This window comes from Crinia signifera, chromosome 12, assembly GCF_055691185.1.
Source record: "Crinia signifera chromosome 12, ASM5569118v1, whole genome shotgun sequence".
NCBI lineage: Eukaryota > Metazoa > Chordata > Amphibia > Anura > Myobatrachidae > Crinia > Crinia signifera.
The window spans coordinates 13,428,841-13,451,042 of NC_139228.1; the positions used below are offsets into that span (position 1 = coordinate 13,428,841).

Consider the following 22,202-nt stretch of genomic DNA (forward strand, 5'->3'; position numbering starts at 1 on the left):
TTCATAAATAATAAGTTCACTTAAATACTTCTTTAAGTGGCAAAAGAATAAATCAATAAGTCCAGCACAATATACTGCCAGTGGTAATTCTGGAACCAGTCTTTAGGTGAGCCAGAGTACATAGAAGAAGATGCAGGAAGAGGTTGATTTGATGATGGAAGAAATGGATCCGGAAGACTGGAAGAGGATGGAATGGATGGATGATGAAGAAAGGGAATTCTGGAACAAGCAGGAGCCAGCACTAGATAGCGCTTGCAGCATTGGTGTCAGGAGAAAACCTTCCTTGGATAAGGTGCAGGGAGCAAGGCACCAGAGTCAGGAGAGAGAACCAGGATCCAGGAGTCAGCTCGGAGATGTGAACGACTCAGAAGACTCATTGCACTGACACGGATCAGCCTGGGCAGCTCCACTATATCCCCAGGGAGTGGCTGCCATTGGCTGTCCGTGCAGGATGAGGAGGAACTCTCTACTCTGGCCCAATCCGCTACCTGCCCTTACTCAAGATGGCGCCACCGGCCACCCGGCGCCGCAATCGTCAAGGACGCTGCTACCTGATGCTCCGTCGCTGCCGCCTCTACCCAGCGCTGCCCCCACCTGCCCGCCTCAGAGTGGAGCCTGCACACGCTAGCCGGCGGCGGGCGCGGACGGGTGAGTACTGTACCCGCCGCGCTCCGTCGCGGCTGCGTGTGACAGTACCCCCCCTTTTCAGGGTGGCCCCAGGACGCCTATGGGCCTTGTGAGGATTTCGCTGCAGAAATTGCTTAATCAGCTTTGGAGCATGCAAATCAACGGAGTCCACCCAAGAGTTCTCTTCAGGACCAAAACCGACCCACTCCACCAGATACTGAGTACGAGCATTGCGGTGACGAGAGTCTATGATACGTCTTACCTCGAATTCGATCCCACTCTCGGAGTTAATCTTGGGTGGTTTGGGAACCTTCTTCTGATAAGAGTTCAATCTTAAAGGCTTGAGGAGGGACACATGAAAGGAATTCGAGATCCTTAGGGAAGGAGGAAGTTGAAGTCTATAAGCGACTGGATTAATGACTTGGGTGATGGCATATGGCCCAATGTACCGGGGAGCCAGTTTCATAGAAGGCAGACGGAGGCGTATATGACGGGTAGATAGCCATACCCGATCCCCGAGTTTTAATCTGGGCGCTGCTCTTCTTTTCCTGTCCGCCATTCTCTTGTATCGAGCAGAAGATTTAAGGAGAGCGGTGTGGACATCCGACCAAATAATCGCAAAGCGTTGGAGGGAAGTGGTCGCTGCAGGAACTTCAGAAGAGGGTAATTCTGAGAAGTCTGGAGATCGTGGGTGTTTACCAAATACGGTAAAGAAGGGCGTGGTTCCGGAGGAAGAGTGATAGGAGTTGTTATGCATAAATTCTGCCCACGGGAGGAGATCTACCCAGTCATCTTGAGAGGACGAGATGAACAATCGAATAAAGGCCTCCAAGTCCTGATTCACCCGTTCCGTCTGGCCGTTGGTCTGGGGATGAAAGGCAGTAGAAAACTTGAGGTTAACCTTTACCGTGGCACAGAGAGCTCTCCAGAATTTCGCCACGAACTGTACTCCGCGATCAGACACAATTTCTTTGGGCAGACCATGTAATTTAAAAATGGTGGAAATGAATAGCTGAGCCAGTACTGGAGCAGAGGGAAGACCTTTTAGTGGGACGAAATGGACCATTTTTGAGAATCGGTCAACCACTACCCAGATTGCTGTATGACCTTTGGAAGGAGGCAACTCGCAAATGAAGTCCATAGATAGATGAGTCCATGGTTCTGTGGGAATGGCCAGAGGACGGAGAGGACCAACAGGAGTTGTTCTGGGCACCTTATGCTGAGCACATTTTACACAAGACGCGATGAAGTTGGTGACGTCGTGACGAATGGTTGGCCACCAATAAGAACGTGACAGGAACATCAAGGTCTTCTGTATTCCTGCGTGACCTGCGAAACGGGAGGAATGTGCCCATGATAATATTTTTTTTCGCAGTTCGAGAGGAACAAACGTCTTGCCTGGAGGAGGAATTGGCTGTACGGACACTTGAGCAAAAACCACTGGATCAAGGATTGGACGAGGAAGAATCTCTATATCAGAAGTCGTTTCAAAGGAACGGGATAGGGCATCAGCTTTAATATTAGTGGTGCCAGGTCGAAATTTAATTTGAAAATTAAAACGTTCGAAAAACATAGCCCATCGGGCTTGACGAGCAGTGAGGCATTGAACTTGTTTGAGAAAGGACAAATTCTTGTGATCTGAATACACGGTGATCTTATGCCGCGCACCCTCCAGAAGGTATCGCCACTCCTCTAACGCCGTTTTGACAGCAAGTAACTCTTGTTCCCCAATGGGGTAATTCCTCTCTGCCGGAAGGAATTTTTTGGAGAGGAAAGCACAAGGATGTAATTCTTGATCCTCTCCTTTTTGTGACAAGATGGCCCCAATACCTTCCGAGGATGCGTCCACCTCGAGGATGAAGGGCTTGTCGAGATCTGGTTGGAGGAGAATGGGTGCCGTCATAAACGCCCTCTTTAACTGTTGGAAGGCTGAGAATGCTTCTGGCGGCCATTGACTTGGATCAACTCCTTTGTGGGTAAGAGCTGTGAGGGGAGCAGCGATGGTAGAGAAGTTCCGGATGAATCGCCGGTAATAATTTGAGAATCCTAAAAATCTCTGAATTCCCTTGAGTGTCGTGGGAGGTGCCCAGTCTTGGATCGCTCTCACCTTCTCTGGATCCATCTCGATACCAGTAGCAGAGAGAATGTGGCCTAAGAATGGAATGGAGGTGACTTCAAAAACGCATTTTTCCAACTTACAGAATAGTTGATTTTGACGAAGACGTCGTAGCACCTCGGACACGGTCTGTCTGTGATGTTGAAGATTGGAGGAGAAGATGAGTATATCGTCTAGATAGACTACAATGGAATGGTACAGCAAGTCCCGGAAGATATCATTCACGAACTGTTGGAAGACGGCAGGGGCGTTGCAAAGGCCGAAGGGCATCACCAGATATTCATAGTGACCGTCTCTTGTATTAAAAGCCGTCTTCCACTCGTCACCGGAACGGATTCGTATCAAGTTGTAGGCCCCTCGTAGGTCCAATTTGGTGAAGACAGTCGCTCCTCTGATCTTATCAAACAGTTCTGTGATAAGGGGTAAGGGATAGCGATTCTTTATAGTGATGTCGTTCAGGCCTCTATAGTCGATACAAGGCCGAAGACCGCCATCTTTCTTTTTCACAAAGAAAAACCCAGCCCCGGCCGGAGAGGTAGAAGGTCGGATGAACCCCTTGTTTAAGTTCTCTTGGATGTACAAGGACATGGCCTCAGTCTCGGGTAGCGACAGAGGATAGATGCGGCCACGAGGAGGAAATTTCCCAGCCATCAATTCTATTGGGCAGTCCCAAGGCCGGTGGGGAGGTAAAGTGTCAGCACCTCCTTTACTGAAGACATCTGTAAATGGACGATACGGTACGGGTATAGACAAGGGTGGAGCTGAAGAAGATGAAGAGCAGTTATCCTCACATTGTGGATGGGTCTGGTAGACCGGAAGGATCTGAGGAATGCAAGTAGACTGGCAGACTGTTCCCCAGGCCTTGATCTCCATAGTGGTCCAATCAATTTGTGGATTATGTTTGGAGAGCCAGGGAAGACCCAGGACCATTTGATGAGAAGATTGTGGAAGAATGAAGAATTGAATGGTCTCTTGATGTAAGGCTCCGATGAGCAACTTCAGCGGAATGGTTTGATGAGTGATTTGTCCACTCCGAATTCGACTCCCATCCACAGCCGTGAGGACCAGCGAATGATCCAGAGGTTGCACAGGCAGGGCATGCTGGTTGACAAAAGAAGAAGAAAGGAAGTTCCCCGCTGCTCCAGAATCCAATAAGGCCTGAAGTCTTCTCTCGCCTTGGGGACACACAAGAGTCACTGGAATAATAGAGTCAGTAGAAGAGGGAGATGAAAACAATACTCCTAATCGGACCTCCCTCGGGGGGATTAGGAGCGGTCGTTTCCCGGCCGCAGTGGGCAGGCAGCCAATAGGTGAGCAGATGAGCCACAGTACATACACAAATTCTCTCGCCGTCTTCGGAACTTCTCCTCGAGGGACAGGCGGGAACGATTGATTTGCATGGGTTCATCAGCTGGTGCAGCAGGCGAAGGAATTGCCTTGGGACCCGGAGCAACATTGGGAGAGAAACGAGGACGAAGGCGATCAGAACGATTCCTCTCAAGTTGGCGTTCTTGGAGTCGCAGGTCGACTTTGGTACATAGGGAGATGAGTTCTGCCAGGGTGGAAGGAGGATCGCGAGTTGCTAACTCGTCTTTGATGCGCCCAGCCAGACCGTTCCAGAAGGCAGATACGAGAGCCTCTTCGTTCCATCGAAGTTCGGACGCCAGGGTTTGGAACTGTACGACATATTGTCCCACTGGGCGACGAATCCTCAGGATCTCCGTGGCTGCAGAGGACACTCTGCCGGGCTCGTCGAATATACGACGGAAGGAGGCCACAAACTCTTCATAATTATTGAGAAGAGGGTCCGCACGCTCCCAGAGGGGGGACACCCACTCCAGGGCTGGACCAGCCAGTAGGGATACGATGTAGGCCACCCGGGTTTTGGGCGAAGGGAAATTGGAAGGCTGGAGGGTAAAATGCACGTCACATTGATTTAGGAATCCTCGACATCCTCTCGGAGACCCGTCATATTTACTGGGTGTCGACAGCTGTAGATGGTGAGGAACAGATGGACTCGCAGGAGCAGGAGGGGCAGAGACTCCAGCAGTGGGTGCGGCCGAAGCTGAGGGAGCCGCCTGAGGTGGTGACAAGGACTGGAGGAAGTGAGCCACTTGACGCTGGGTGGTTTCTACTTGTTCCAGGCGAGCCATGATGCCTTGAAGAACATCCGTCATGGAAGCCTGTGCTTCACCCGATTCCATCGGGTCAGTGCAAACTGTCACAGCAGAAGGGCTGGATGGAGTCGTGTGGTGCACAGAAGCTGGAGACGGACCAGGGCGAGTAGGATTGAAACGTGCAGGTTTAATAACTGGTTTCATAAATAATAAGTTCACTTAAATACTTCTTTAAGTGGCAAAAGAATAAATCAATAAGTCCAGCACAATATACTGCCAGTGGTAATTCTGGAACCAGTCTTTAGGTGAGCCAGAGTACATAGAAGAAGATGCAGGAAGAGGTTGATTTGATGATGGAAGAAATGGATCCGGAAGACTGGAAGAGGATGGAATGGATGGATGATGAAGAAAGGGAATTCTGGAACAAGCAGGAGCCAGCACTAGATAGCGCTTGCAGCATTGGTGTCAGGAGAAAACCTTCCTTGGATAAGGTGCAGGGAGCAAGGCACCAGAGTCAGGAGAGAGAACCAGGATCCAGGAGTCAGCTCGGAGATGTGAACGACTCAGAAGACTCATTGCACTGACACGGATCAGCCTGGGCAGCTCCACTATATCCCCAGGGAGTGGCTGCCATTGGCTGTCCGTGCAGGATGAGGAGGAACTCTCTACTCTGGCCCAATCCGCTACCTGCCCTTACTCAAGATGGCGCCGCCGGCCACCCGGCGCCGCAATCGTCAAGGACGCTGCTACCTGATGCTCCGTCGCTGCCGCCTCTACCCAGCGCTGCCCCCACCTGCCCGCCTCAGAGTGGAGCCTGCACACGCTAGCCGGCGGCGGGCGCGGACGGGTGAGTACTGTACCCGCCGCGCTCCGTCGCGGCTGCGTGTGACAGTAGCGACATGCGGTCAGTCCATTGCACAAGGACGGTGGTCTCCAAGGTGGCAAGCCGCACATTCCAATCTCAGGGAAATGAAGGCGGTGGTCATGGCGTGTCAGGAGTTCCAGGATCAGCTGATAGCCAGAGACATAAACATAAGATCGGGCAATCGGGCGGTAGTCTCGTACATAAACCGTCAAGGCGGGACGAGAAGTCGACGCCTCATGGAAATAACATCCCAGTTATTGGAATGGGCAGAGTGTCATGTACACAGCATTTCGGCAGTCTTCCTGGCAGGGAAAGATAATCTGGCTGCGGACTTATTAAGCAGAACAGAGTGCCTACCGGGCGAGTGGGCGCTCAACGACAACCTGTTCAGCATGATAGTAGAGAAATGGGGGTGGCCACCGGTGGATCTTATGGCCACAAGTCGCAACAAAAAAGTCCCAAGGTACTTCTCAAGGTTCAGAGATCCACAAGCGGAGCAGGTAGATGCCCTGACAGCAGAGTGGAACATGTCCAGAGCGCATGTCTTCCCGCCGATTCCAGTCATTCCGCGCCTACTGAGAAAGATACAGAGAGAGGAGACGGAAGTGATAGCAATACTTCTGTATTGGCCAAGGAGGGCGTGGTTTGCTACAGTGATGCAAATGGCAGTGGACAGACCATGGTTCCTGCCCGAATGGGCCGATGATCTAGTCCAAGGCCAAGTATGTCAACCGCAGCCACCAGCATGGAAACTGACAGCCTGGCTTCTGAAACCGCTAAATTAAAATCTAAAGGTTTCTGTGATTTAGTGATCAACACTTTGCTTAAATCAAGGAAACAATCGACATCCAAAATATATTATTGAGTGTGGAAGAGATACTTGTCCTGGTGTAGTTCAAACCAACAAATACCGAGTAAAGTTGCTTCAGTACTTGGATTTCTACAGGCAGGTTTACAACTGGACTTATCAGTAAGTACTTTGAAAGTAAAAATATCAGCATTGGGAGCAATGTTAGATTGGGATCTGGCAGAGAACAGATACATACGCAGGTTTGTCCAGGCTGCGAAAAGGATCAAACCAAGATTTAGGTCGCCAGTGGCACCGTGGGACTTAAATTTAGTTTTAGGGGTTTTGACGGAAGCACCGTTCGAGCCGCTACAAGAGGCTACACTTAAGTTACTTTCCTGGAAAGTCAGTTTTTTAGTGGCAATAACCTCCGCAAGGAGGGTGTCGGAGTTGCAGGCACTTTGGGTGGAGGAGCCCTTTTTGAATTTTTTTGAAGACCGGGTAGTGCTGCGAACTAACCCTGAATTTTTACCTAAAGTTGTATCAGACTTTCACATCAACCAGTATATAATCCTACCTTGTTTTTGTGCCAATCCGTTGAATGTGAAAGAAGAGCGATTACACAGATTAGATGTTGTGAGAGCGCTGAAGATTTACGTACAGAATACGAAAAGCATCCGGAAATCGAAGAATGTATCCGTTTTAACGGAAGGAGTAAACAAGGGTCAAGCTGCATCAAAAGCCACATTGGCTAGATGGATCAAGGCCTGTATCTGCAGAGCATATCAGATTAGGCAAAGAGAGCCTCCAGTGGGTCTGAAGGCCCATTCCACAAGGGCGGTTGCATCTTCCTGGGCAGAGAAAGGATCTGCCTCAGTATTGGAGTTGTGCAAAGCAGCCGGGTGGTCATCCATTCATACCTTCACGAGGCACTATCATGTGGATGTGCTGTTGTCATCAGATGCTAAGGTCGGGAGGAGCGTCCTTAGTGCGGTGATATAAGAAAAGAGGCTGAAGCAGTACCTTATTATTTAATTTGAAGTCTGGAGTGAAGTAATTCTGGTTTCGTGAGTATGCCCTCCCACATATCAACTGCTAGGGTATTACCCATTTGTAATGGCTGCCATGGGGGAGGTAGAGGAAATATCAGATTATTACCTGGTAATATGTTTTCCTATACTCCACCATGACAGCATATATCCTGTCCCGATGTGTTATGACTGTTAACATGTGTTATGCGGATTAATGATGTTTTTTTGTCTTAAAGCTGGAGAATGCAAAGACACTGAGGCCAGGAGGAGGTGCCTTCTTATAGGGGCTGGTGTCTTTTTTTTCCCTTTCTGAAGCACTACCCAGTGGGGAGGAACCCATTTGTAATGGCTGCCATGGTGGAGTAGAGGAAAACATATTACCAGGTAATAATCTGATATTTTCTACCTTGTTGCCCACTCATCTAATTTATTAAGGTCTTGTTGAAGCGTGGAGTTATCCTCGGGTGATCTAATCACTCTGCTCAGTTTTGTGTCATCAGCAAAGATGGAAACATTGCTGAGTATACCCACCCCAATGTCGTTAATAAATATGTTAAATAAAATGGGCCCTAGCACCAAACCCATTTTGTCTAATACTGATTAAAATATGGAGATCCCATCCCTTAAAATTCCCTTAAATAATTTACCCACTTTCGATGTTAAGCTCACAGGTCTGTAATTAGCTGGGTCATCCCTTTTTCCTTTTTTGAATATTGGCACTACCTCTGCTATTCTCCAGTCTTTTGGTACCTTACCCGATGAAAGAGAGTTCACAAAAACGTAATACAGAGGGGTTGCTAATGTCTTTTTTCGCAGTCATTGGGACCCCCGCCGAACATGCAGTCAATGACGATATTGTCAGATTGCATGTTCAGATGATTGGAGTCATCGTTAACAATATAGTGGGTACACACAATATCGTTATCATGCATATCGTTCATGCAAATCGTATAGCGTGTACCCAGCTTATGCTAAATTTCAGTAGATCACCTATCTTATGGGGGTCTGAGAATCAGTTAGCTCCACCTATAACTTTACTTACCGTAGATTTGCAGATGGAAATACATATACACGGTATGTTCGTTGGTGTAAATCTTTGCTTCATAAATACCATTGTCCTCTTCTCGCAAATCACTGAGACATAATGAGAATCCCGTGTACCCTGATGCATGGCGAATCCAAAATACACTGTTGACCTCTAAATGTTAGGTTGACTTGGAACACGGTGGATCCCCCGCAAGTTGCAGAAAGTGTATGGTGGGACACCTCCGAGGCGATACCTGGTGCCACAAAAAATATAGAACACAATGTAAAAGAGTTTCTGGATTTCTAATAAAATATAATGGGTACAATATACTTTCTCTTGTTTTCTGTGACTTTGTTTGTAATATATCATCCACCTAAAAATGTAAACAATTAGTACACCGCCAGTGGGCAACGCATGACAAAATAGTAGGACTTCCACTGACTAGCCTTGGTATCTCTTTGAATTCTGATGACTCAGGTAAATCTCAGGTTAGTAGGATGCCCGGTGAATTCAGGTTGATGTAGCCGATAATGCGCCACTGACTTCGGAATGTCCAAGAAAATGGGCCGGACATGCCCCCATTTTTGGGAAAATTCCCTGTTGCTACTGGATCACCGCTCCCCAAACAGTAGCAACATGTCAATCCTACTATAAACTTTGGAGGTCCTCAACGCAGTATCAGAGCCCTAAGCGTACTTGCCTACATCAATCATATCCTCAACGGGAGATGCACCGAGAAGGAAAGTAGGTGGTCGGTGATGGGTCAGGGCAATTACGTCATTAGGCCCAGCCTCCTCTTGGGAAAATGGAGTGTATTTTCATAGGGGTGGGGCTAAAATGGCATGATTAGAATAGAAGTGCATCATTAGGCCCTGTACCAGGACCACAGGTTCACTGTATTTTATTCTATTCTGTCCACTTCACTAGGAAGTGAGAAGTATGTGGGAGTGGTGACTCTGAGGTGCAGGAGCAGGGGACTACCCAAAAAAATGGGAGCCTCCCGTAGAAATGGGGAGATTATGCAAGCATGCCCTTAATGACAGCTCTTTACAGAACTGGACAAATAGGCAACATCATCAATAATAGTACAAAATGTATAAACATCTCTCTTGTCTGGACTATTGTCACATTTACTTTACATAACGGCGGCTTCTGAAATCAGCCTTTCAGGTGCAAATTTAAAGCGGCACCTACATTAAATTAAAGACTGCCAGAATACACTTAGGGGGTGATTTAGGATCACTCGAAGGGGCCGAAGTCAGCACCCACCCCCTCTTCGGTGGACTCCGATGGAAATAAAAGTCAGTTTAGACTGAATTTTATTTCTAACTGGGAGATAAACCATTTGATTTACATGTATTTGCGTACATCCTCTTGCATGGTACCGAGATTATTCAGCGGCGGGGGTTCGGCTGGGTGGCGTTGAGGGGCTCGCTAAGCAGCTAATGACTGCTGCCTAGAAAGCTAACGGAAATAACCCCCTTACTGTAAGTGCCTCTTAAAATTTGCACCTGAAACCCCACTGGGTCTTCTTTAGACTAGTAATCATTTAAACGGGAATTAACTTCAATTTATACTGTACGTCTAAATATTTACGTTCCATACGTGCGCAGGGAAAATAAAGGCAATTTAACGACTTAAATATATTTTTTTGTTTTGTAAAACATTTCTAAGCAATATTCCCTTTACGTTACTCCCAACAAACATTGGACGGTCACAATTTGATGCACTTACCCCATATTGGTACCAGGAGAATGAGGAACAACACCATTATGTCCTAGCCCACTGCTCTGCGGAGATCGTCTGTCCCCACAGAAGACCGCTGTTTCTTTTACTGGAAAAGTTACTTATTGTCTTTTTTTTTTCTCTTTTTAAATAAAAAGCAGGGAGGGTCCGTAGTTTCCTATATGGCCCGTGGCCAGGCATAATTCCCTGAAGTTACATTGTACTATAATCAGCGTATATGGGACAGTGATAATAATTCATGTAGTTTATATATTATTTTATATGTCATCGTCCATCCGCCATAGAAGTCTTTTAAGTGTAAGTATAGAAGACTAACATACTATAGACCTCTCTCTGATAGTGGCCCATTCCTGGCGCTATCTTCTATTTCTATTGTAACTGGAGGTTGAGGAGAATCTCCGATTGTGAAACGATGTAGCTGCGGTTGTCAAAAAGTTATGCATTTTTGTTGACCATTTCCCGGTTGGATGGGATGCTCCCAGACTGGCACATAAAGTGGGCATTATCTGCAGGGGGGTGGCCAAATTTTCATCCTGTAATGAGAGGAGCTTGATGGATCCGAGTGTTCATGTCTAATGGAGATTAGATGTAGGCCTCATGAATTGCTGGGTTGGTCGACATGGGTTATAAGGCGTGGTGCTTTCACACCATACCTCGACCCAGGTCAATGCGTCAGCGACCCTATAATTACCTGGGTTTATTTGGCGATATGAATGGGGTATCAAAATGCTCATTGTGGTGATAAACTTTTATTTTTTTTGTAGGAGGGCTATTGGCAAAATTCCGGGTCACAGATGGGCTACTGATCCTACTGGTCCGTCTTGGGCTTCTAGATGCAGATTAATCAAAAATAGTTAACTATATTTTTATAGCATCGTTTTTGTGCTGTATCTGCTATAGCCATCCTGAACTTATTGCATACTGTATATGTCAGTATATGGGTATATCTCTGTGTGCCTCATGTACCCAAGGGAACACCACTGTGCATTATAAACTCAAAACTGGCAAGCTGGACAACCACAACTATCATATTTCCGGAATAGAATAAGAAATTTTCTTATCTACACAGCAAATATATTTATCTACCGCGTAGGCTGAAAAACCCACAAACGATGTTTGTTAAGCTCTCTTCGTGCTATGTACAACCAGATGTGTCTCTGCAAAGGAGAAGAGAGAGGGTGGCGGAGAATCTTATTAAACATGTTCTCTGCCTTGTTCCTTCTGTGCTGGATGACCAAAGGATCTTCAGGTAAGCGGAATTGTTATTATATTATCCATGGGTCTGAGTACTTCACAAGGAACCCCGAGGCCCCTTCACTACAGCAAACTCCACTCTCCTTAGAGCCAGTATGACCTTCATAAAGAGTAGCATGACCTTGGATTGATGGTGTTGTCGTATAGTCCGGTAAATTTGGGCAGATGTTCCGACTGCTAATTTTAGTATCAGGCTGTATATATGGTTTCACCAGAACTAGAGCTTTGTATCCTAACTAAAATGTAATCCCAAAGGTGGTCTTCATATCTTTGGGTCATAAGACACAAGAAAGTGCGGTGTGGTGATTACCACCAAGAGCCAGTGGTAGATCTAATAAACCTTTGTGTTTGGGGCATAATTAAGTATTCAAAAGAACAATAATAAACAAATACAGTTTAGTAATTCTCGTAACTAAATATATGACTAGTATGTATGAGGGCAGTAGCAGCTGATTGGTTCATACTTTATCTCTCTCCAAGGTTTCACACATCTCCCACATTGTGTTATGGGGCATGGTGGGAATTAAAACAATGGCAACAAAATAGTGTGATGTCACAGCTCACAGGGTGAGGATTCAACTGACCCCCTGCATACGCTGTTTCACTCTCGCTCCGTTTTTGGAGCAAGGGGGAACCGGCGCATGCGGCCGCTGAAACAGCGAGACTCGCTGCTAAATGCAGCGGGCTCCCTGCATTAGCCGCGACCCTCGCTGTTTGGGGGAATCCTCGCCGTCCTCTGAACCTCGCCCCCGGAACGTTGAATAGGGTGAGTGGCCGGCATGGGGGTTCGCTTGTTTTCTGCGATCCCCCCCCCCCATTTAACCCCCTCGCCGGCCGCATTGAATACACCCCCTAAATATTACTGCAATCAATTTGATTTAACTATCTGTGCTCATCCATGGATATACTTAAAACCTGGATCATTAGGGTCAACCTGGCACAGTAAGCAGACCCAGGGGCCCCTTCATCAGCCTCAGTACTGGTAAATTAGTACCTGCTCCCCGCCTCTTGTTGGCAGTGTCTGTGGGTGGTGCTTCTTTGTGATATGAATATGACGCTACTCTAAAATTTTTGGAGCGACAATTCTGTATGTTGGAAATCAACATTGTTAAACTGATCATTTATGTTTTTTTTTTGGGAGGGGGGTCTTTTTTAAATGAAGGTAACGTGGCTCTATGTGGAAATAAGATCAACACACTACATGGAACCCTAGGACAGTCTCAAGTATTGGTCCAACTGAATATAACTGCAGGGTCCGAAAGCTTTGTCATTTGGAGGAAACGTGGAAACCAACGAACGAGAATGCTGCATTACAATCTCAAGACCAAAGAGGTGGATCCGGGGGACGGTAGATTCCAGTACAATGACAGCAGTGCCATGGTCACTCTGCTCCAGGTACAGAGGGGAGACGAAGGATTGTACGAGATAACAACAGTTGAGTCCACAAATACAGAACCGTTTTGCAAGTTTGACCTCAAAGTTTACGGTAAGATCTATGGAAAGTGGCCCCTGGTGGTAACGAGGAGATGTTTATATAGGAAAGGTTACCATGGGATTGTGGCCCTGGAGTGCGCTCTAGTGCTCCGAATGAGACAACATTTAAACTACAGATAACTCAAATGATGCGCTAGTCACTTGTTAATACAAAATAAATATTAAGCAAGCATATTAAAGGGAACTATGGGCATTAAAAATATTCGCAGAAACACAGGGGGCATTATGGGCCTGATTCATGATCAATCATCTCTCCGGAGTGAGGTGTCAGAGGTTTCAAATGGTCCTTTCTGAATTAAAAAAATAGATGGTCACAGAAACATGCAGGTTAACGTTTCAAGGCCCGCAGGCCTCTTCGTTGGGACAGCAGCCTGTGTGTGCAGGAAAGTGTGGTCTTTTTGCACCACGCTTTCCTGTGTACAGAGGCTGCTGTCCCAACGAAGAGGCCTGCGGGCCTTGAAACGTTAACCTGCCTGTTTCTGTGACCATCTATTTTTTTAATTCAGAAAGGACTATTTGAAAATTCAGTGCCACCTCTAAGTTCCTTGGGATGCTGTTAATTTTATATATATATAACATTCAAGCTGTTTGGAGTGCATGGCCTTGTGCCAGCTATGCCACAACCCATTTTAAAAGTGGGCGTGGCCTTTCAGGAGATAGGCAACGCTCATTTATGCATGGTATCGGCTCTTTGTCTTACCAGAACATATGTTTTTGCTCTTTGCCTCGGATTGGTTGGCCACCCCTGCACTAGAGCGTACCCAGCGTCAGACTCCCTGCAGTTCTAATACAGAGGTGACCAGATATTACAGGCTGGCAGTCCTTTGTATAATTGCAGAAGACGCTCGTCCCTAAATCAAGGTGTAGAGTTTGTAACGAAGCCAATCCTATATTTTACTGTAACAGAACAGATCTCCGGGTTATCGGTCGGCTTGGAGCCTGGTTTTCAGAATGACAACTGTTTGTTCACCGTGAATTGCTATGTGAGGACGGGAGAGGACGTCTCTTTCAGCTGGACTCAAGACCAGAAGACTTTAAATCACAACCGCAGCAGATTAGTGATTGTCATCACCGCGGACAACAATAACAGCTCGTACACTTGTACGGCCAAGAACCCTGTAAGCGAGGACTCCATTACACTGCCATTGGGAGAGATGTGCGGCCCGGAACAAGGTAATGTTCCCGTGATCACACATTGGGCAGTTACAGTGCACATCACATATTGGGCTACGGCTGGTATGATTGATTAAAGGGTCTCCTGTGTAATATGCAGCAGGGATGGGAATGTGAGTGGCCAATTGCTTCTTATGCCAATCTCGATCATACAAAGAGATTAACAGTGGCAGCTCTAGATGCAGGGCTGCAGCACAGTTGAAGATTCAAATAGGGGAGCCACACCCATGGCCAGTGAGTCAGTTTGGAATGGCAGTTGGTGGCATGGGGTGTGGCTCTCCTATTAGAATTTTGAACTGTGCTGCAACCCCGCCCCATGTAACTGCCACTGGTAAGTAGTAACCTCCAAGGAAATGAATAGACAATACAGGTGTCTGTCCCACCAATACCGAAATTCCCCCAGAAGGGCAGACAAGTCTCCCGGAGCCGGCATCACCCAGTACGAACATGATGCAATCGGATCCCTCTTAGCACCCCCTCCACCCCGTACAGCTGCTGTGCCCGGAATTGAACTGACGATTTCAGAGTAGTCAGGTGGCAGTGCTAACCACTACTCCAACCGTGCTGCAAGCCGGACATTAGTTATTCAGTAGTCCCTCCTTTTTTTCGACAGCGGCTGCAGCCCAGGGAGGTTTCTCTGGGGGCAGCCAAGCAGTCCTTCCGGAGCGTACCCTATATTCAGGACTGCGTGCCTAATTCACCACGGTTCGCTAATCAGAAAATTTGCAATCCATTTGATTATTAAAAGACTTAGCGTGCGCATGCCTGCCCGCAATTAGCAAATAAACATCCATATGCGTACAAGTCGCAGAGTAGTCAGTTTGATTGACAGGAAGCCAGATTTTACAGGCGGAGAGATGGGTTTTGTGTGTGTGTGTGTGTGAAAATGCAGTCAGGCAAAGGTTAACCCTGCAGAGGCGCAGCTGGTAACTTGCTGATTGCCACTAACCACACAGCTGTCATGTGACCAAGACACATGGGGGGGGGGGGGGGGGGGGTTATCAGGTTAAGCAGACCACCTTATTTGCCTATTGTGCTAAACATCTGCCACCTGGATTTCCGCCTCACCACAGCTCCTCTGTACTTTTCAAGCACACGTGTCTATAAACCAGGGCTGGGCAACATGGCCCTCCAGATGTTAATAAACTACACATCCCAGGATGCTTTGCATTAGTTTTGCTATGTGGCCATGCTGAAACTGATGCAAGGCATGCTGGGATGTGTAGTTCATCAACATCTGTTGATATCCCTCTGAACTTTACGGAGAAAAAGCGAAAGCTACAGTGACATCATGACATCAGACGCTGAGCCATTGGAGCTTACAATCTTGAGCGATTATCGGCGGTCAGGACATGCGTCTAAGTCACACTGCGAATGCACCATGACAGGTCCTACATTCCCAATCATCAGAAGCCCATTAAGCTACTATTATATTTTTGGTGTATATGTGTGTGTAAGAAAACCACAAATCGTATGTGTTTTACCTCCGATTCCGATCCGAAGTTAAAACACTACGGTAATTCATAAAGGTATTGCGGGTTATTGAGTCCATGACCATATTTATAATACCTGTAATAATCTAGATGACATCATTCCTTTATAATATTCTAGTTGTGATGATGTCATAACTCAACCTTAATAGTGATATTATGAATTCAATAGATTATCTTGTATATATTGCAATATTTTTATTGTCTGATTTCGGTTTTGTTTCTAGTTAAGAGGATACTGAAGATGGTGGCCATATATATTCTATTTGGAGTTGCCATTATTCTGATTATCGCAATAGTCTTCATAATGAAAGTATGCCTCCGCAAAGTAGGTAAGTACGTGTCACACTGGGGTGACACTAATCTAGGGGGTGTCTTTGAGTCTGACTATCACAAAATTATGTATGAGAGAGCTGTGTGAGTTTTGAACTAAATGTAAACTTCAGATGCTGAACTTCTAAGACGCCTCCTCCAAACGTTCTGGAAAGTCGGTATCGTTGTGTGGGTGGTGGTGGCAGCAGTAAGCTGAGGTGAGACCTGATGGCGCGGTTTGCACAGCGGACGGTTAATCATAGACTGTGCATTGGCATGGACCACAATGCATGTGTGTGACGGTCGTCAGCGATCAGGTCTTGCAAATTGCTCGGTGATTAACAGGAAGTGGGCGTGGGCATGAGGTTACCTCTTCTTCCTCATCCCATTCCTCCGCCAGTAGCGAGGAATCGGGCTCCCCTAAAGCGCCAGCATAAGTTTGCTAGGTTGGTTGCGCGCAAAGTGGTGAAAAAGGTTGGTGGTGACGCGCCCTAAGAGGGATAAGGTTCCCGCTGAACCTCTGTCCTATTCAGATATGGTGCATTGCGCGAACACAGCCGTCACTAGAGTCTTGCATAAGGGGATTAAGGATAAAATTAAGAAGGGCAAATTTGTTGATATCTTCACGTTGACTACAGACATGAAGAAGGAATTCGACAAGGCTAAAAAAGCGGCAGGCTCTGGGGATAACTTCTACAGGAGTTTTCACCACTGGCTTAAGGGGTTCTTGAAATTTGCCACGTGTTATTTAGACACCAGGCCTGACGAGCACATAAATGTGTTAAGGTTCATGTTTCTAGTGAACAAGACCGTTTTGTCAAACAAAGGTTGTGCCTGGAGGGATTACGATGAGAAATTTTGAACCAAGAAGGCCCCTTCGACTCTTAGGGCCTTATTCGGTTGCATGGCACGACTGGGTTGCCTTTCAGACGGCCTCGGGGGGCAGCGGTAAGTCGATGACTGTTGGCTGGCTTTCGTGTGGGCTTACTACACATTGGCCGGCATCTCGTTCCATGCCCGACTGCGCTCAGAACACAATCCTAACAGGTCTTTCATACTCACAAAGGCTCTGCGGGGTTGGGCTAGGGAGCAGCCATTTCCTGCAGACTCTCTCAAGCCTATCAATTTGTAGCTGCTGCGTAGTTTGATTACGAGCTCACCCGGGGTTGCTGAGAGCGAGTTTGCTGTGGGCCTGTTTCAGTTTGCATTTACATTTTTTGGCACCTTTAGTATCAGCTAGTGGCGGCTAGTAAGAGGTCTGCTGATACTTCACGTTTGTGGTCTTTCAGGATGGGCTGGTTATGTGCAAGATCCGACGTTCCAAGACTAAGCAAAGGTCGCTGGGTGTCTTTGCAAGCTCAGGCTTCCAGTGACATCTGCCCAGTGCGGCTACCTAGGGCTTATTTGCCTCATAGGCCTGCTGCAGCCTCTCAGTTTCTGGTACATTATGAGGCTCTGACGCACTTTCAGTGTGCTGCTGTGTTGAAGCGTTGTTTAGCAGCTTTGGGCTTGTGGGCGGCCGATTACGGTACTCAATCATTCCGTATTGGTGCGGCCACCAGTACTGCGGCATCCAGGCTTCCAGCGTCTGTCATTCAGGAATTGGGGGTGTGAAGGGAATTTTAAAATGTTTTCCTCCAAATCCTGAACTAATTACAATTGGCTCCCCCTCAAGTCCACCGGAGATTAAGATGAAGGTTTTCACCTTCACTTGGGTCCTTCTAACGTTTTGTGGTGTATGCTAACATTACAGTTTAAGTTTTTGCTGATGTTAACCGATTAGGGTTCTCTTTTTCAGCCCCCCCCCCCCCCCATCAACAACACGTGCTCAGGTTTGGTTCATTGGGCATTCCTTTATTGTATGGGCTTAGAAGCATCCTTTAGCTGCCAGGGCGTCTTTTTTGTTACGTGTGCATACTGTGCATTGATTCAGTGTCAGGGGCCTGAGCTGGGACAGTTGTGATTCACTTTGTGTTGATGTGTTGTTATTCACCTTGGTGGGAATGATTTGGGGCGGGTGACCGGCGTGGGTCTCCTATTGAAAGCAGAGGCCAACTTGGAGAGGATAGCTGGCCAGCGGTGCTTGTCGTGTGGCCCAACATTGTGACGGTCATATCCATGACCTTTTAGCTTATGCAGTTGTTGTCCCTGTCTGTATTTTTTATTGCATGTTATATTATTTAGCCCACTGGGAAGACCTTCATGTATGGGATGGGCATCCCTGGAGTGCCAGTTTGGTCCTCTGGACCCGCTACATAGACGATGTACTGTTTATATGGAGCGGCGATGATCAATCATTGTCGGATTTCTGCTCCTACCTTAACAGAAAGCATTTGAACATAGAACTCACTTTTAACATAAGCGCTATGGAAGTAAACTTCTTAGACCTTACAATATACATAAAGGAGGGCATTCTTAAAACAAAGTTTTTTATAAAACCAACGTACTGCAACTCATATATTGGGTTTGACAGTAATCACCATCATAACTGGATCCGCAGCATCCCCAATAGTCAGTTTCAAAGACTAAGGAGGAACTGCAGCAATGTTGATACATTTAAATTACAGGCCAGTCACATGGTTAATAATTTTAAAGAAAGAGGATATGATCAAGCAAATCTTGATAAAACAATGGAAACCTGCAGTATCTTAGATAGGGCTGATCTATTAAAAAGTAAAGCACCCACTAGGAATACAAGAGGTGAAGAAGTGCTGTTTATCAGCAAATACTCTTCTCAACATCGAATAGTGGAAAAAATCATCAAAAAGCATTGGGGTATCCTCATCAAGGACCCGGTTTTAAAGACAGTATTGAAGGATAAACCATGCTTTGTGTATAGAAAAGCTGATAATCTAAAGAATGTTCTGGTAAAAAGTGCCATCCCCATCGATAAGAGACCATCGAGAATCACATCAAAGGGCTTCTTTCGATGTGGTCAATGCAACATGTGTAAAGCGGTCCCTTTTGATAAAAAAATTATTAGCTACACATCTAATGTCACCAAATGCTCCTATACTATTAGGGATTTCCTAACATGCGGATCTAAAAATGTGGTGTACTTATTAGAATGTGTATGCGGCTTGCAATATGTCGGCCGCACTAGCCGTATGTTAAAAGAATGAATGGCAGAGCATTTACGAAACGTGAAAAAGGGATATGACCTACACAGTGGGCGGTATTCAATGAGCCTGATTCGCCATGTTTTTATGGCGAATTTGTGCTGTTTGGCGAATTTCTGACTAAAACAGTGAATCACCCTATTCAATGACCACATGGCGAATACATTTGAAGGTTTTTTCGCCATGATTCACCGAGTAGCAATCGCTATCTTTTTATGGAGAAGTGGAATGTGAACTTTTAAAATAAAGTGTTTTGTTTTTACATTTGGTGTAAAAAAATCAGGAATTTTATTCTGAGGAGGGGCATGCTATTTTTATTCATGTGCTGTAAGCACATGAATATATATTTAATAAAAAAAAATTTATTATTATTTTTTTTTTTACACAGCAGCCAGCAGGGGGCGCCGGAGCCGAGCCGCTCATTAGATATTCATATATTCACTGCACCCGATCGTTACGAACGGGTGTAGTGAATATACGCGGTCCCCTGCTGGCACCCCCGGGGGGCAGCCTGTGCTGCCTGGCACCCGGGGAGCCCACCTCCCCCCCACATACGCTCTGGGGCAGGCAGAGAGACTTCCATCTCTCTGCCTGCCACCGTCCTCAGGCTCCCTGCGGCGTTCGCTGCAGGAGCTCATATTCGCCGGTCAGGGGCAGCGAGCCCCTGACTCGTTGAATACCGGAGCCGGCGAGGCTTCGGAACGTGGCGAATGTGCAGCGAATCCTAAAAAGGATTCGCTGCACCTCGCAGGTATTCACATTGAATACCGCTCACATTTCAAAGACAAACATTGTTGCGATATTAGGTCTTTGAAAATGTTTTGTGGGATCAAACTCTGTAACAACAATAGATGAGAACTATATTCGATCTAAAAACTTTAACACCAGAGGGTCTAAACCTGGACTTTGAATATAAGTGGTTTTTATAACATGCAATAATTTTTCTAGGTTTCTATATTTTTATATACAATACTAATTCTGTATTTTATCTCTCTCCTTTTATCTCCACAAAAACCCGGCTTAATATGTTATGCACGGAAAAGTTTTGTAGAGATTTAGTTTTAAAATTGCTTTTAAATAAATGAATTATGTATATATATACGATATTGGATTACCCTTGTTGTATATACTGCTGTTTTAACATTGATGTAGTATTTTATTGGACACGTATTATGTATAAATGTATTAAAATACAAAAGCCGGGTTATAGGGAATCCTATTGGTTGAACAAGGTCAGATGACCAAACACACCAGCTTTAAAAGGAAGCCCGGGAGACTGTGCGCATTTCTTGAAAAAAGAAAGTTATTTCCGAAACGCGTTGATGACGTCACTGCCCACTCTGGCAGTTTGTTCAGTGGTGAGGAAAGCTGTGATAGAGACCAGGAGGTGCCCGAAGGCTGACAGCGTCTGCAGTGCTTGACACCGGACCATCTACATCACCCCTCTGTTCCAGCCGTCCCGCATCGCTATGATGTTTTGTATTCATGTTTTTATCCATTAAATCTTTTGCTTGTGGAACGTGGACTCTGTGATTCAAGTACCTGCTACGTGAACGCGGGATATAAACAATAAGTAGGTTCTGCAATATTTACACCATTGTGGGATCTGTGTGCATACCTGATAAAGAAAACGCTATGGGAACGCGAGACAGAACACTAAAGTAAGTGTCTGTCTCAGGGAGTGCATTAGACCATCGCTCCTCTTCATCGGGTCCCTGCAAGATTTATACTACCTGATAAGTGTATATATTGGAGTACATCTTACTCCTCTACAAGGACTGTATTATCAGTTCATTTTAAGCGCTGGTTCACCTTAAGTGCTTATTGCTTACTAGTTACCTCTGGTAGTCTTCTGCACCAGCACACTGCAGACAGTGTGCACAACTCTTTATATTTAGCTGCGGCGGGTGCTCAGACATTTTCACGTGGTCTGGCGGGCATCCACCCGTCCTGCCCCAGCACAGTTTTTGCATGTAGTAATGTGCGCGGTGACGTCATGACGCACCGTCGCACATTACACATGCACTGGGGCTGACTGGCAAATTTTAGCCTGTGTGGCATGTAAAAATGACTGGCCCATGGGTAACAGCCCATAATTAAAACCCCATTGAGAGCACCTTTTTTCGGGTGTCCCTGTTACAATAACACAATCCACAGATGTGAGAACAGAAAAAGGAAAAAAGAAAAAGAGAAGCTGTGGGCAAGAGGATGACAAAAATATGGTGATGGAGATGCAGATAGTGACAGGAAGAGACCATCATGATGGGGAGAGGCAGAGAGGCACTAGGTGACAAAGATAAGCAAACTGTGACTGGAGAGGGTGACAGGGACTGTAAATGGGTGATGTCAGGGAGAGGAAGACATAAAGTTGGTGAGAGGGTGACAGGCATTGTGTGACAAGAAGAGGGGAAAGGGGAGAGGCAGTGGCTGATACCAGAGGCAGTAGATGGCCAGTGAGAGGGTGACCAGCAGTAGGGGACAGAGGGAGGATGATAGGAGAGGCAATGGGTAAAGGGAAAGGCAGTGGTTGATGCAAGGCAGAGGGTTACAGGCAGCAGAGGAGAGGGTGAGAAACAGTGGGTGATACCAGGGAGGTGACAGGGAGCGGAAATGTTTTTTAAAAAGTCTATGGTTTGGGGGACCAAACAGCAATTTGGGGGCCCTAACCAGGACCTTAGACCGGCTTAGCTGGTGTTTTTAGATGCAAAAAGCGCTGTTGAGCACAAATCAATTGGTTTTATGTAAAAGAAAAACTGAATCGCTATAGCAGGGTTGCCGACCCTCCCGGAATTAAAATGCCGCAATCCTCGGGTCTCAGAGGAGGGGGCGGAGCTAAAACGGCACAATCGCGTCATTTTAGCCCCGCCCCCTCCATGGAGATCCCTGAATTCGCTGCTTTTAACAGTATGGGGGCGGGGCTTAGTGATGTCACTCGTAAGCCCCCGCCCCCTGAGCGGCTGCTGAAACTCTCCGGAGAGGAAAATGTTAAAGTCGGCAACCCTGCGCTACAGTGACATAGAAATGACACAGGATCTCCAAGTCCT

General features: G+C 46.5%; 1 protein-coding gene and 1 long non-coding RNA gene across 4 annotated transcripts in view; one reads left to right on the top strand and one right to left on the bottom strand.

The window, feature by feature from the left end:
• The window catches only part of LOC146050452 (uncharacterized), a 28,969-nt gene extending 18,463 nt beyond the window's left edge, over positions 1 to 10,506 (bottom strand). Inside the window, exons 1-2 of the long non-coding RNA XR_014466314.1 lie at positions 10,305 to 10,506; positions 8,586 to 8,823 (exon numbers count right to left, since the gene is read on the bottom strand). This is a non-coding gene — a long non-coding RNA (uncharacterized LOC146050452). The remainder of the gene's footprint in view (positions 1 to 8,585; positions 8,824 to 10,304) is intronic.
• The window catches only part of LOC146050447 (uncharacterized), a 54,341-nt gene continuing 39,990 nt past the window's right edge, over positions 7,852 to 22,202 (top strand). The window contains exons 1-4 of one of the 3 annotated variants that reach the window (XM_083167460.1): positions 7,852 to 11,565; positions 12,712 to 13,056; positions 13,971 to 14,237; positions 15,955 to 16,059. In XM_083167460.1, the coding sequence (XP_083023586.1) occupies positions 11,454 to 11,565; positions 12,712 to 13,056; positions 13,971 to 14,237; positions 15,955 to 16,059 (829 nt within the window). In that variant the 5' untranslated portion in view covers positions 7,852 to 11,453. The remainder of the gene's footprint in view (positions 11,566 to 12,711; positions 13,057 to 13,970; positions 14,238 to 15,954; positions 16,060 to 22,202) is intronic. The other 2 variants (XM_083167462.1, XM_083167461.1) reach the window with 2 other exon arrangements.